General features: G+C 45.2%; 1 protein-coding gene across 1 annotated transcript in view; it reads right to left on the bottom strand.

Annotated features, from left to right (window-relative positions):
* The window catches only part of TFCP2L1 (transcription factor CP2 like 1), a 153,548-nt gene that overhangs the window by 61,804 nt on the left and 76,117 nt on the right, over nt 1-15,627 (bottom strand). The window contains exons 6-7 of the mRNA XM_030209603.1: nt 12,343-12,495; nt 9,611-9,721 (exon numbers count right to left, since the gene is read on the bottom strand). Coding sequence (XP_030065463.1) covers nt 9,611-9,721; nt 12,343-12,495 — 264 coding nt within the window. The remainder of the gene's footprint in view (nt 1-9,610; nt 9,722-12,342; nt 12,496-15,627) is intronic.

The raw sequence follows: 15,627 nt of genomic DNA, 5'->3' as shown, positions 1-15,627 counted from the left end.
ATTTGCATTCTGCAGAGGGAAATAAGTATTTGATCCCTCTGGCAAACAAGACCTAATACTTGGTGGCAAAACCCTTGTTGGCAAGCACAGCGGTCAGACGTCTTCTGTAGTTGATGATGAGGTTTGCACACATGTCAGGAGGAATTTTGGTCCACTCCTCTTTGCAGATCATCTCTAAATCATTAAGAGTTCTGGGCTGTCGCTTGGCAACTCGCAGCTTCAGCTCCCTCCATAAGTTTTCAATGGGATTAAGGTCTGGTGACTGGCTAGGCCACTCCATGACCCTAATGTGCTTCTTCCTGAGCCACTCCTTTGTTGCCTTGGCTGTATGTTTTGGGTCATTGTCGTGCTGGAAGACCCAGCCACGACCCATTTTTAAGGCCCTGGCGGAGGGAAGGAGGTTGTCACTCAGAATTGTACGGTACATGGCCCCATCCATTCTCCCATTGATGCGGTGAAGTAGTCCTGTGCCCTTAGCAGAGAAACACCCCCAAAACATAACATTTCCACCTCCATGCTTGACAGTGGGGACGGTGTTCTTTGGGTCATAGGCAGCATTTCTCTTCCTCCAAACACGGCGAGTTGAGTTCATGCCAAAGAGCTCAATTTTTGTCTCATCTGACCACAGCACCTTCTCCCAATCACTCTCGGCATCATCCAGGTGTTCACTGGCAAACTTCAGACGGGCCGTCACATGTGCCTTCCGGAGCAGGGGGACCATGCGGGCACTGCAGGATTGCAATCCGTTATGTCGTAATGTGTTACCAATGGTTTTCGTGGTGACAGTGGTCCCAGCTGCCTTGAGATCATTGACAAGTTCCCCCCTTGTAGTTGTAGGCTGATTTCTAACCTTCCTCATGATCAAGGATACCCCACGAGGTGAGATTTTGCGTGGAGCCCCAGATCTTTGTCGATTGACAGTCATTTTGTACTTGTTCCATTTTCTTACTATGGCACCAACAGTTGTCTCCTTCTCGCCCAGCGTCTTACTGATGGTTTTGTAGCCCATTCCAGCCTTGTGCAGGTGTATGATCTTGTCCCTGACATCCTTAGACAGCTCCTTGCTCTTGGCCATTTTGTAGAGGTTAGAGTCTGACTGATTCACTGAGTCTGTGGACAGGTGTCTTTCATACAGGTGACCATTGCCGACAGCTGTCTGTCATGCAGGTAACGAGTTGATTTGGAGCATCTACCTGGTCTGTAGGGGCCAGATCTCTTACTGGTTGGTGGGGGATCAAATACTTATTTCCCTCTGCAGAATGCAAATAAATTCATATACTTTCCACAATGTGATTTTCCGGATTTAATTTGTGATGTGCTATCTCTCACTGTTACCAATAACCTACCCTTCAATTATGGGCTGCTCATGTCTTTGTCAGTGGGCAAACTTACAAAATCAGCAAGGGATCAAATACTTATTTCCCCCACTGTATGTGTAGGTTTTATGTAAGTTGACGATTATGATATTTACTTATTTAATGGAATTTATTAACTGCCTTTATGAAGAGATTCACCCAAGGTGGTGTACAGCAGGTACAGTTTAACATACAACTTACAATTTTGTTAACAGCATAACAATGGTAAAATGTAATATAGGCATAAATCCAGTAAATGAAGTAAACTAGAAAACAATAAATTAAAACATAATAATAGAACTACCATGAAACGTGATCAAAAATATACGCATTTAACAGCACTGAAATATAATACGATGTCAGCATAATGGTGATGGAATATCCAATAAAAACATTAGAACATTCAACTAACAGATATGATGCTAATGTTTTTCTACAATACAGTTATAGTATGTAGCCATATATGGATGGTGTGGTACAGAGTCAGCTGGGATAATTTGATGGTTGGCAAAAAACTCAAGGCAAGTTCTTTGTGTAATTAAGCAAGAGATAAGGAACTGATCTAAGTTACAGTGTATGTAGCAAACTAGTCCAGGTGCAGAATGGATGTATAGTCAGTCACCCTATGTATTAAAGGCTTGGGAGATGTAGAGGTCATCTTGAGTTATACCTAATCCGTCTGGGAGTAAATTCCAGAGCGTGGGGGGATACTCCTGAGAAGGCTCACTGGCGGGTATCATATCGTACAATTTCTTTTGACAAGGGTGCAGGTCTCAAAGGTGTGCAAAGGGCTAACGTATTCTTTAAGTACTGTGGCCCATTTTGTGCGAAGACCTTGAAAGTCAAACACAGCATTTTAAATTTTAGCCCTGTAAGGTATCGGTAGCCAGTGTAGTTTTTGCAGGAAGGGTGTGATGTGGCCTCGCCACTTGCAGCCTTCTATCAGTCGTGCTGCTGTTATCATGGCATGGACCACTATATGCAGAGATTTTGTAGCTGCCGAAGGTGACAGACAATGTTTAAAGGTTGTTTGAATTTGTGGGATCAGAGTGAGTGATGAATCTAGCCAGTACCCCAAGATTCTCAACCTGTGATTTTAGGGGGAGTTCATACTTCCCAAAAGGTATTTTGAAGTCAGGTATTTGTCCACTTGTGTTAAGTACCTACCCAAAGAATCTGTTTTGCGTGGGTTCAGGCCAGGGGTGTGCTGGTAAATTTTTAACAGGCTCTTTCTCCGGACGTAGACAGCTCTGCAGTTGGAAGGGCCAAGGGTGGCCGGGGGGGGGGGGGTGGGGTGGGAGAGCAACACTTGCCTCTCTCTCCTCCCTCCCTTCGTGCGGGCATGCTAGGCATACCTTTGCTGGCAGCCAATAAATGAACTACCACCACTCCCAATGTCTTGCTCTGAGCAGCATGCTGGAACTTCTCTCACATGCTCGAGAAGTCCCAGCCTGCTGCCCGGAGCTGGAAACAAGGAGCGGGGAGCAGCAGTAGTCTATTTACTTGGCTGGCAGAGCTCAGCATCTCCACCAGCAAAGTAAAAGAGAATTCAGCAGGGGGCCCAAGCCCACATTTTGGGAGCCAGTTGTTAAAGTAGCCATGGAGGGCCCTACTTTAACAACCGGCTCCCAAAATTCTTAAAAACTTAACAACCGGCTCTTGCGAGCCTGTGAGAGCCTGCTCCAGCACACCACTGGTTCAGGCAGAGTTTGTGGTTTGTTTGCCCATTCTTGATTTGTGGTTAGGCAGAGCTGTGAGTAGAACTGGTTCAATGGTTATGAGTAGCTGCACATCATCAGCATAGATGTAGAATTTTGTAGCCATCAAATCGAAGCACCTCAACCAGAGGCTTGAGGTAGATATTGAATAAAATGGGAGACAATATGGATCCCTGCAACACCCCACAGTTTACTGTCCAGGGAATGATGTGTTAACATAACATAGTAACATTGTAGATGACAGCAGATAAAGACCTGTACGGTCTGATTGTTGTGTGTTTTGGATTCTATAGAAGGTGAGACGATGAATGCTAAGCATAAATACCACTTCCACATCATGATTATATGGAAGCAGTGCTGTAATTATACTTTGCATACATTAGTGTGACAATGTTTGCACAGGGCGCAGTGAGGGTTGGCACAGGAGTGGACTGATTCAGTACTGAAGTTACTCCCAAGTACATGTGGAAACACTATGCTCATACTCTTCTCTGTCTCGGTACCAGCGAATTCTCAAAAATGAAAAAATGCCATGTACTAACGCTTTGAAAATTACCTCAGGGGTTGTGTACACCGACGTTTACATCTATTCCTGACCATGCACAAATTATCTAGGTTAAATTTACACACTTGTTTTCAAAAGTATACACATAAATGCAAGGTCCTTCTTAACCCCACCCCCAGTAACTCCTCTTTCCAGTTACGCACAATTTCATCAGCAATTTTTTTCTGCCCACAAAAGTCTCTGCGTTATGCACAGAAGTGGCTTTAAAATTAAACTGTGATGGAAGAAGCTAAATAAAAGAGGCACTCCAGAAAAAGAAAAAAAAATTATAGTATATATATATATATATATACACTCACATATACATATTTATACATACATACACACACACATACATATCTAAAAGGCACCTTCAACGTTCTGAAGCTGACTTCGTGGCTTCACTGAAGTGAAGGGTTCGAAGGATCGTTAGGTTCGTCGCTCTGTAACCATCTCTTTCTGTCCCGCCCTCGCGCCTCCGATAGGTCCGCCGCCCTCGTCTTCATGTTTTGACATCCTCGACGTCATCACACTTTGACGTCGAGGGCGGCGGACCTATCAGAGGCATGAGGGCGGGGCCGAGACAGATAGTTACAGAGCGACGAACCTGACGAAACTTACGAACCCTTCACTTCAATGAAGCCACAGAGTCAGCTTCACAACGTTGCAAGTGGGTGGCTGGAGGGGAGGGGAGGGGAGGGAAAGAGAAGGGGCAAGTACCTTGGAACTGGGAAGGACAGAGTGGGGGGGCAACGACCCTGGAACTTGGAGGGGGGCAGGCGGAACCAGAAACTGGGATGGAGGAAGGGGGGGTGATCCTGAAACTGGGTGGGAGAGGGGGTGACCCTGGAACTTAGAGGGGGGGCCAACCCTGAAACTGGGAGCGAGGGAGGGGGCCCCTGGCACACACTCATTCTCACACACACACTCTCGCACACAATCTCACTCTCTCTGTCACACACACTCACACATTCACTCTCTCTCTGTATCACACACTCTCTGTCACACACACTCACACATTCACTCTCTCTCTGTATCACACACTCACTGTCACACACACTCACACATTCACTCTCTCTCTGTATCACACACTCACTCTCACACACACTCTGAGGAAAACCTTGCTAGCGCCCGTTTCATTTGTGTCAGAAACGGGCCTTTTTTCCTAGTATATACAGTGGGGGAAATAAGTATTTGATCCCTTGCTGATTTTGTAAGTTTGCCCACTGACAAAGACATGAGCAGCCCATAATTGAAGGGTAGGTTATTGGTAACAGTGAGAGATAGCACATCACAAATTAAATCCGGAAAATCACATTGTGGAAAGTATATGAATTTATTTGCATTCTGCAGAGGGAAATAAGTATTTGATCCCTCTGGCAAACAAGACCTAATACTTGGTGGCAAAACCCTTGTTGGCAAGCACAGCGGTCAGACGTCTTCTGTAGTTGATGATGAGGTTTGCACACATGTCAGGAGGAATTTTGGTCCACTCCTCTTTGCAGATCATCTCTAAATCATTAAGAGTTCTGGGCTGTCGCTTGGCAACTCGCAGCTTCAGCTCCCTCCATAAGTTTTCAATGGGATTAAGGTCTGGTGACTGGCTAGGCCACTCCATGACCCTAATGTGCTTCTTCCTGAGCCACTCCTTTGTTGCCTTGGCTGTATGTTTTGGGTCATTGTCGTGCTGGAAGACCCAGCCACGACCCATTTTTAAGGCCCTGGCGGAGGGAAGGAGGTTGTCACTCAGAATTGTACGGTACATGGCCCCATCCATTCTCCCATTGATGCGGTGAAGTAGTCCTGTGCCCTTAGCAGAGAAACACCCCCAAAACATAACATTTCCACCTCCATGCTTGACAGTGGGGACGGTGTTCTTTGGGTCATAGGCAGCATTTCTCTTCCTCCAAACACGGCGAGTTGAGTTCATGCCAAAGAGCTCAATTTTTGTCTCATCTGACCACAGCACCTTCTCCCAATCACTCTCGGCATCATCCAGGTGTTCACTGGCAAACTTCAGACGGGCCGTCACATGTGCCTTCCGGAGCAGGGGGACCTTGCGGGCACTGCAGGATTGCAATCCGTTATGTCGTAATGTGTTACCAATGGTTTTCGTGGTGACAGTGGTCCCAGCTGCCTTGAGATCATTGACAAGTTCCCCCCTTGTAGTTGTAGGCTGATTTCTAACCTTCCTCATGATCAAGGATACCCCACGAGGTGAGATTTTGCGTGGAGCCCCAGATCTTTGTCGATTGACAGTCATTTTGTACTTCTTCCATTTTCTTACTATGGCACCAACAGTTGTCTCCTTCTCGCCCAGCGTCTTACTGATGGTTTTGTAGCCCATTCCAGCCTTGTGCAGGTGTATGATCTTGCCCTGACATCCTTAGACAGCTCCTTGCTCTTGGCCATTTTGTAGAGGTTAGAGTCTGACTGATTCACTGAGTCTGTGGACAGGTGTCTTTCATACAGGTGACCATTGCCGACAGCTGTCTGTCATGCAGGTAACGAGTTGATTTGGAGCATCTACCTGGTCTGTAGGGGCCAGATCTCTTACTGGTTGGTGGGGGATCAAATACTTATTTCCCTCTGCAGAATGCAAATAAATTCATATACTTTCCACAATGTGATTTTCCGGATTTAATTTGTGATGTGCTATCTCTCACTGTTACCAATAACCTACCCTTCAATTATGGGCTGCTCATGTCTTTGTCAGTGGGCAAACTTACAAAATCAGCAAGGGATCAAATACTTATTTCCCCCACTGTATATATTGAAATGCCCGTATCTGGTGAAGAAAAAGAAAACAGGGGGAAAAAACTGGATAATTTTGTTTTTGTAAGTGCTAAGCAAACTTCCTAAAACAAATTAAATTAAAGATATCTCTAGGCTCTAAAAATTGCACAAAGGTGTGATTGGTGGCAACAGCACACCCCTCCCCCCCCCCCAAATGGACCTCTAATCCTTGGTAGTCCAGTGAGCCTGCCCAGATTCCACCTGCCCCACCTCCCCCTCTCCTCCTTTATATAGGGTTGGGTCAAATTGGCTTGGCTTTTTCCTCTCCCCAGGACCTTGACTCATCATTAATAGCCTGGAGAGAGGCAATGGGGGCAGCGGAAAAACCCACTCACCCCTGTCATAGCAGCTGCCTCTATACAACTATGGCACAAGCTGATCCTTCGCGGTAGTCTCACAGGACCACCAATAAGGATTACATTTACAAATAAGTACATGTTTTGTGCTGTTGTTGTTACTTCTGGCTTGCTGTGCTTTCCTGAGGATGTTATAATGCCGTTGTATCGCTCCATGGTGCGACCGCACCTTGAGTATTGTGTTCAATTCTGGTCGCCGCATCTCAAGAAAGATATAGTAGAATTGGAAAAGGTGCAGCGAAGGGCGACTAAAATGATAACAGGGATGGGACGACTTCCCTATGAAGAAAGACTAAGGAAGCTAGGGCTATTCAGCTTGGAGAAGAGACGGCTGAGGGGAGACATGATAGAGGTATATAAAATAATGAGTGGAGTGGAACAGGTGGATGTGAAGCGTCTGTTCACGCTTTCCAAAAATACTAGGACTAGGGGGCATGCGATGAAACTACAGTGTAGTAAATTTAAAACAAATCGGAGAAAATTTTTCTTCACCCAACGTGTAATTAAACTCTGGAATTCATTGCCGGAAAATGTGGTGAAGGCAGTTAGCTTAGCAGAGTTTAAAAAGGGGTTGGACGGTTTCCTAAAGGACAAGTCCATAAACCGCTACTAAATGGACTTGGAAAAATCCAAAATCCCAGGAATAACATGTATAGAATGTTTGTACGTTTGGGAAACTTGCCAGGTGCCCTTGGCCTGGATTGGCCGCTGTCGTGGACAGGATGCTGGGCTCGATGGACCCTTGGTCTTTTCCCAGTATGGCATTACTTATGTACTTATGTCATGACTGGAGTTCTATTTGTTTGTACATATGAGTTGTATTTTTTACACATGTAAACCGTTCTGTTTTGCAGTTGCAATAAGATACGGTATATAAATTGAAATAAAAAATAAAAAATTTAGAAACAGAACCCCTAGCAGCAATAGTACCATGAGATTACTGCCAGAACTTTAAGAGAACCAAAGAGGTCTGGCCCAGGGCTAAATGGGGCTCACAATTTTTAGCTGTAGAAATATAGAAACTATAAGGCAAAAACACTCTACAATGTTATAGTAGATTAAGCACTATAATCACTCGTAAATGCATATATGAATCTTTTTATAAAATTAGCCTCAGAAGCCTAGGGTACCTTTAAAATAGGACACCACTGTATTGGCTGGCATCTTAGGCTCCTCCACCTTCCGAAAAAAAAACAGAGTAAAAACTTCCAGAGACCTTCACTCATGGAAGAAAAAGTCTGTTGTCAAAAAAAAGGGGATAATAATTTATACCAATTTAATGATTCAAGTGCGCCAATCTAAACTATATCTCTTAATCAGGACTTGAAAAACTCAAATCAATGAAGCATAACTATAACTTCAAACCATCAGGGAACCCCACGCTTTAAACTTGACCTTAAGGAAGGTGAACTGCCTAGTATAACTTTTCTTTATTTCTTTTTTACTTTTTTTCTATACTAGATAGGAAGATATATAATCGTCACAACTCTGGCTATTGACTATAATTTTTCATCCTGAAAAGCATAACGCTGTAGAAATATGCAAAGTTGTTCACAATTAAGAAAAATCCAGTAGCTGAGTTAATTTCATTTCCAGTTTTAAAAATATTATTAAACAAATAGACATCTTCCAAATGGAGGCTCCTTTTCTTTGTGAGGTCTAGGCGAAGTGGCCTTGTTGAACGCCCCCCTCCCCAATAGACCCTGACTACTGCTCGGGGGGGTCAACCAGTGCCATATTTTAATAGAAAGCTACTGGGGCAGAAGCAAGTGGTGATCACTCTTAGCCCCCATCGCCCCCCCCCCCCCCCCAAACTCCTACAGGTGAGTCTGGGTCCCAGGAATGGAGGGAGAGGAGGGGAAGCTCACTGGACCACAAGGAATCGGAGGTCCCCCCAGGAGAGGGATCCAGAGGACCTCTAATTCAGGCTAGTGAGCCCTTTAATTTTCTGCTGTTGTTGTGCCAGCTCTACCTTGATCTATGCTGGTGGGAGCTGGGTATTACCACTGGCACTTCATCCTAATATACTTGGAATGCATGTGTTTTTTTTTTGTTGTTACATTTGTACCCTGCGCTTTCCCACTCATGGCAGGCTCAATGCAGCTTACATGGGGCAATGGAGGGTTAAGTGACTTGCCCAGAGTCACAAGGAGCTGCCTGTGCCTGAAGTGGGAATCAAACTCAGTTCCTCAGGACCAAAGTCCACCACCCTAACCACTAGGCCACTCCTCCACTGTTGCCACTATTTGAGATTCTATATGAAATGTTGCTATTCCACTAGCAACATTCCACGTAGAAGTTGGCCCTTGCAGATCACCAATGTGGCCGCGCAGGCTTCTGCTTCTGTGAGTCTGACGTCCTGCACGTATATGCAGGACGTCAGACTCACAGAAACAGAAGCCTGTGCAGCCTTCTACATGGAATGTTGCTAGTGGAATAGCAACATTCCATGTAGAATCTCCAATAGTAGCAACATTCCATGTAGAATCTCCAATAGTATCTATTTTATTTTTGTTACATTTGTACCCTGCGCTCTCCTACTTATGGCAGGCTCAATGCGGCTTACATGGGGTAATGGAGGGTTAAGTGACTTGCCCAGAGTCACAAGGAGCTGCCTGTGCCTGAAGTGGGAATCGAACTCAGTTCCTCAGGACCAAAGTCCACCACCCTAACCACTAGGCCACTCCTCCACATGTTTGAGCACGCACAAGCAAACAGATGAGTGCAGACAAACGGACAGACAGACAAAAGGTGATGTTGCCTGATGCAAAACATGCCTTTAAAAAAAAAAAAATCCAGTGCCAGGGCAGAACTCTGAAGACAGAAAATTTTTTTTCTTACCTCTGTAAGAATCGTTGTTTCGTAAGAAGGTTGGTACTTCTCCTTCTCCTGTGCGGTCCTCTTTTCCATCTTCTCTCTGTCAGTCTTCTGTTTTCGATCCGCCCCCTTTGGCTGTAAGCAGAAAACAAAGCACGTCACATAACGCACACTTTCCGTAGATGTTGCTCACTGTATTGGCTTACCTCATCCATCAGCACTACTGGTCTTCCATCAATACTCTCAAAGCAAGAAAAGAGGAGGGGTCCTCACAATTTCCACAAACAGTCAAGGTGCACCAACAAGGGTGAAAGCGAGGAGAGTTCCAAATGACCAAGGCAAACAAAGTGTAAGAGCATCTAAGAGTTTATTTGCCAAAATAAACTGACACAAAGACCCTACACGGGCCATGTTCAACACAAAGCCTTCCTCAGGGGTCGTAGCAGTGCAGATAAAGTCAGCTTCGCAGAGTCTTTACATGGGAAAAAAACCCTAAGAGCACTGGAATAATACACGCTATAAGGCATGACCACTAGGTGCTCTTGGAAGCTCTTACTCCTTGTTTGCCTTGGTCATTTGGAACTCTCCTCACTTTGACCTTTGTTGGTGGTGCTTCAATCAGTCGAAACATAGAAACATGACGGTTGATAAAGGTCATATGACCCATCCAGTCTGCCCATTCTCTGTAACCCCTAACTCTTCCTTTTCCTAAGCGATCCCACATGCTTATCCCACGCCTTTTTAAATTCTGGAACAGTCCTCAACTCCACAACCTCCACCGGGAGGCCATTCCACGCTTCCACCACCCTTTCTGTGAAATAATACTTTTAGATTGCTCCTAAATCTATTCCCTCTTAACTTCATCGTATGCCCCCTCATCCAGAGCTCTCCTTCAATTGAAAAAGGCTCTCTTCCTGTACTTCCACTATTGGTCTTGCCACCCAGTACTTTAGATGGAAATAAATAGGAACCAGGCATGCAAGAATGAAGTGGCCCCTAAAGTAGTCTGCCAGGCTACAACAAAGTCTCAGGATCTGTCCTAGCTTTTAAGCAATGTTAGCGGTGATGCTGCTATGAAAAGAAAATACTCGTTCAGCCTAAAATTTCAACAGGCTGAAAAAGAGTGGTTAGAACAGTAGACCACACATCAGAGAAATCCTGGGACATGAGTTCAAAAATGGTCTCTAGCCCTACCACTCTGTATGACCTTGGCAAGTGCTACCTCCCTGTACCTCCAGGACCCAGCTGAAAGCAAGGCATTTGACATTATCTGCATTATATACAAATCAATCGGTTAGAGCATAATCTGGATTATTCCGTAATCTGCATTATCCCAGTCTATAGATTAAATTATTTTAAATTACGGCTACAGTGAGCCCATCACCACCAGAATGAGGATACAGTTCTCATTTAGAGAATGGAAAAAACGGAGCAGATCGTAGGCAAAGAAAACGTGATTTATTAATATAAACAATTGTAATATATGTATACACGCACAAAAACAGCCCGACACAGGCCGTGTTTCGCCCAACAGGGCTGCTTCAGGGGCTACACAGTAATCCTTTGCTGTCAAGGGTAATAGATACGTGCTCAATATACTGTAATCAATATAAAGAAGATCATCTTGATTCAAAAAAACATCTGGATCAGAGATGCCACAAAGTAGAATGCTGACTTAGAGTCAATCCGACAGTCACGTACCTCTGAAAATGCTTTTGTGTGTGTATACATATATTACAATTGTTTATATTAATAAATCACGTTTTGTTTGCCTACGATCTGCTCTGTTTTTTCCATCTTGGGTTTCGCAGACAGTCTGCCTTTGTGCTTCCTTGACACCCCCTCATTTAGAGAATGACATGGGGACAAAGTTTGTCCTCATCCCCACCCTATCCCCATGGGTTCTGTCTCTGTCCCCACAGGTTTTGTCCCTATCCCTGCAGATTCTATCCCCGTCCTCGCGGGCTTTGTCCTCATCTGAAGAAGCCTCGAACACTTATGATTTTATATTTAAATATTTTTATTAAAGTATAAAAAGGAATATATACTGTGCAACTGTTGTTTATAAATCACAAATAGAAAACAATAACAACGAGCAACTATAATAACCCCCCCCCCTCACCACCACCACCCTCTACCAACTCCAACAATAGCTGACTTCTACTACCCCAAGGAACCCTAATCCACCCTGTTAAAATGCGCAGGGGTACAAAATACAACTCATTCTGTATGCCCTAGTGGGGGAGAAATATGACCTATGAAGCACCGTTATGATTTTTTAATCTAAGGATGAATAAGTCATCAACCATCTCAGGATTCAGACTAGCTCGCCTGTCTTCCACAGTCCTTCCTGCAACAGAAAATGTCTTCTCGGATGATGTGCAGGTAGCAGGAATGTACAGGATCCCCCATGGAAATTTTGCCAGTTGTGGCCAGGAATTTTGCTTGTTTTCCAAAAAATGAAATCATCGCCTGCATGACTCGAACATAAATAACTGTCCAATTCATTAACAGCCTTCGAAGTAGAGAATGACACAGGGACAAAGCTTGTCCCTGTCCCCACAGACTCTGTCCCCAACCCCACCCCGTCCCCTCAGGCTCAGTCCCTGTCCCCATGTCATTCTCTACTCATGATACAGCATTAGTAACTTTTGTCAGTTCCAAGTTTTGCAAATTCCTGTCCTTGCAAATCAAGTGGGAAGGATGAACACACCCACTATTGTTAACATGTCTGAGAAAGCCAATCACTTCCATACCTTGAACACTTTGATCTGGCAGCTACCAGAATGCAAGTGCTCCGTGTATTCCCCATTCTCATTCTGTTTGAAAGTGTCAATTTGGATCCGAAAGGGGACTCCTTTCTCTCCTCCATGTTTCCTTGGTGTAAATTCTGTGCTGATACAATGAACCTAAAAAGAAACATCAATCAATTGTTTTGACATGGAAACCTATGTGAACCCAAAACCCCTTTTTATAATACTTTCCCTTTTCCTCCCTCCTCCCCCATACTTAACGTGGATTTTTTTTTTTTTGTTACATTTGTACCCCGCTCTTTCCCACTCAGGCTCAATGCGGCTTACATGGGGCAATGGAGGGTTAAGTGACTTGCCCAGAGTCCCACTAGCAACATTCCATGTAGAAGTCGGCCCTTGCAGATCACCAATGTGGCCGTGCAGGCTTCTGCTTCTGTGAGTCTGACGTCCTGCACATACGTGCAGGACGTCAGACTCACAGAAACAGAAGCCTGCACAGCCTTCTACATGGAATGTTGCTAGTGGAATAGCAACATTCCATGTAGAATCTCCAATAGTAGCAACAGAACCTCAAATAGTAGCAACATTCCATGTAGAATCACCAATAGTATCTATTTTATTTCTGTTACATTTGTACCCTGCGCTTTCCCACTCATGGCAGGCTCAATGCAGCTTACATGGGGCAATGGAGGGTTAAGTGACTTGTCCAGAGTCACAAGGAGCTGCCTACAATGAATCCTACAATTTCCTGTTTTAAGTTACTAGAAAAAAAATAATACAATTAAAGATCTGTCTGGATTACCTAAACCACAAGGGTGAATTTTCATGGGCTTCACTGTTAGTCAATGCAACCCATGAATTGTGACTTAAAAGGGACACTATCGAACAGATTATTACACCTCCTGAAATTTCTTTGGTATTTAAATTCATGAAAAACCCAAACTTTAAAAACATACAAAAGAGTAACACTCTAACTTGAAACCTGATTTTGCATAATTAAATTGTACCATTGGCAGTCTGCAAAACCCCCAGTGCCATATCAGCTTAAAAAGTCCCATACATAACACATTGACACTCATTGTCAACAGACAGCAGGGGAATGATACAGCAGTGATAGGAGGGCTGTCATTTACTGCAGACACCATTTTACATCCCCTCTCTTTATACTGCTCCTCAGTGGGGGTAGGAGGAAGACAAGGCAGACAAGTATCACAGGCAATTGCTTTTGACTATTTCACTTATTGCCAAAAGATTTAAGAGGCATTTTAATGGGGCTCATTTTCAAAGCACTAAAGTTCCATAGGATACTAAGGGACTTTGTAGGTCTAAGTGCTTTGAAAACATGCTTCCCGTTGTGGCTCTTTTACTAAACTGCTGTAAAAATTTGCAGTTACAGTGACTTAACGCAGGATTTTACCATGTGGTAGCATCTGTTGAGGGTTTTACCACTAATTTTCTTTTGCAGGTCATGCATTAACATTCACATTAAAAGGAGAGGTACCTGCTCCTGGTTAACACAGAAGTACTTAGTACCAGAGGCGTAGCTATGTGGGGCAATGGGGGCCTGGGCCCCCATAGATTTGCCCCTGGACCCCCTCCTGACGGCCCTCTCGACCCCCCCCCTTCCTCCACCAACCCTCCCCACCTCCCGCCGGCAACCCTCCCCCGTTGTCACCATAGGCTACCTTTGCTGGAGGGGGACCCTAACCCCCGCCAGCCGAGGTCCTCTTCTTCCGGCGCAGGGCTTCGTTCTGTTTCTGAGTCTGATGTCCTGCACGTTGTATGTGCAGGACGTCAGACTCAGAAACAGAATGAAGCCCTGCGCCAGAAGAAGAGGACCTCGGCTGGCGGGGGTTGGGGCACCCCGCCAGCAAAGGTAGGCGACGGCGGCAGGGGAGCGTTGCCGGCGGGAGGGGGGGGTCGAGAGGGTCATCTGCAGGGGGGGGGTCAAAGTTGGTGGTGGTGGCAGCGCCGCCAGGAGGGGCTAAAATGTGCCCCCTCACCTCGGGCTCTGGACCCCCCCCTCCCGCCGAAGTCTGGCTACGCCCCTGCTTAGTACCTCCTATTTAGGTGGTAGTAAGTGATCCCTCGTTAACTCCAAGTTAGGCAATTAGAGAGGCCATTTTACAAAGAGGTGGTAGGGTTACTGCACGTGTAGACGGTGCCAAACTGATACTAACGCCCGGTTAGAATACCCCACCCACTGGTAATTTCAAAGTTGGAGTGCACGGTTTCCTGAGGTAGAAAATATTTTTCTATTTTCTACCATGGGGGGGGGGGGGGGGCGGCATTCCCAGCGGTATTCGGCAGCGTGGCCACATTGGCACCTGCCATATGAGTACCACGCGTGTAGCATATGAGCCCATACTACTAGATCAATGGATGGCGTTAAGGGCTCAGGCAGTAAATAGCCATGTACTACTTTTAATTCTAGCGCGCAGCCATTTACTGCCTCATTAAAAAAAAAAAACAAAAAGCCTTTTTTTCCCAGCTGTGGTAAAAAATGGACCAATGGGCACGTTTTTGGCATTCGCACTACCTCAGGCCACTTTTTACCACGGCTTAGTAAAAGGACTCCAGAACGTGATAAGTGCAGCATGTTCACTGCCAAATCCCTTCTCACCCACTCTGTCCATGCCACGCCCCCAAAGACACAAAAAGCTTTTAACGTGTGGTTTACAGCACGATAACTGCTAAATTACCACAAAACCCTGTAACTCAATTACCATGTGGTAAACAGCGCTAAAATTTAGAAACAGAAAACAGAATGTGTGCCCAATTTTCACGCACAATTTAATTGAACAAACCAACCAATTGGCACCGATCATTGACTACTAATTATTGGCGCTAATAGGCATTTATTAAAATTTATGCAGCATTTTTAGGTGTCGGGAACTGCGCACAAATTTTACGTGGTTCCAAAAAGGAGGCGTAACTATAGGAGGGTGAGGGGGCAGATCGGGGGTGTTCCTGCAATTAAATGTGCACTGTTACAGAATAAGGTAGATCTGCGCCTAATTTAGGTGCGAGGATTTACACCAGTTGGTTCCCTGCGCTAAATGCTTTTCTATAAATGACGCCTAACTTTAAGCACCATTTACAGAATACTGTTTAGCGTAGGGGCAACCAGACCATTAGGCCACTTGAGGCGGGGGCCTCAGGTGGCACCCTTTCGGGAGCGGCATCTCCCCCTTCCTTCCTCCACCCTGTTCCGAATTTACCTTCTTTCTTCATGCTCCATAAGCCGGCGGCAGCAGGCACAATTCCAATACACTGCCCTGCCGCTGG

Source organism: Microcaecilia unicolor, chromosome 7, assembly GCF_901765095.1.
Source record: "Microcaecilia unicolor chromosome 7, aMicUni1.1, whole genome shotgun sequence".
Taxonomy (NCBI): Eukaryota; Metazoa; Chordata; class Amphibia; order Gymnophiona; family Siphonopidae; genus Microcaecilia; species Microcaecilia unicolor.
Note: the sequence above shows the minus strand (reverse complement) of the source record. Positions and strands in the feature narration are given on the sequence as shown.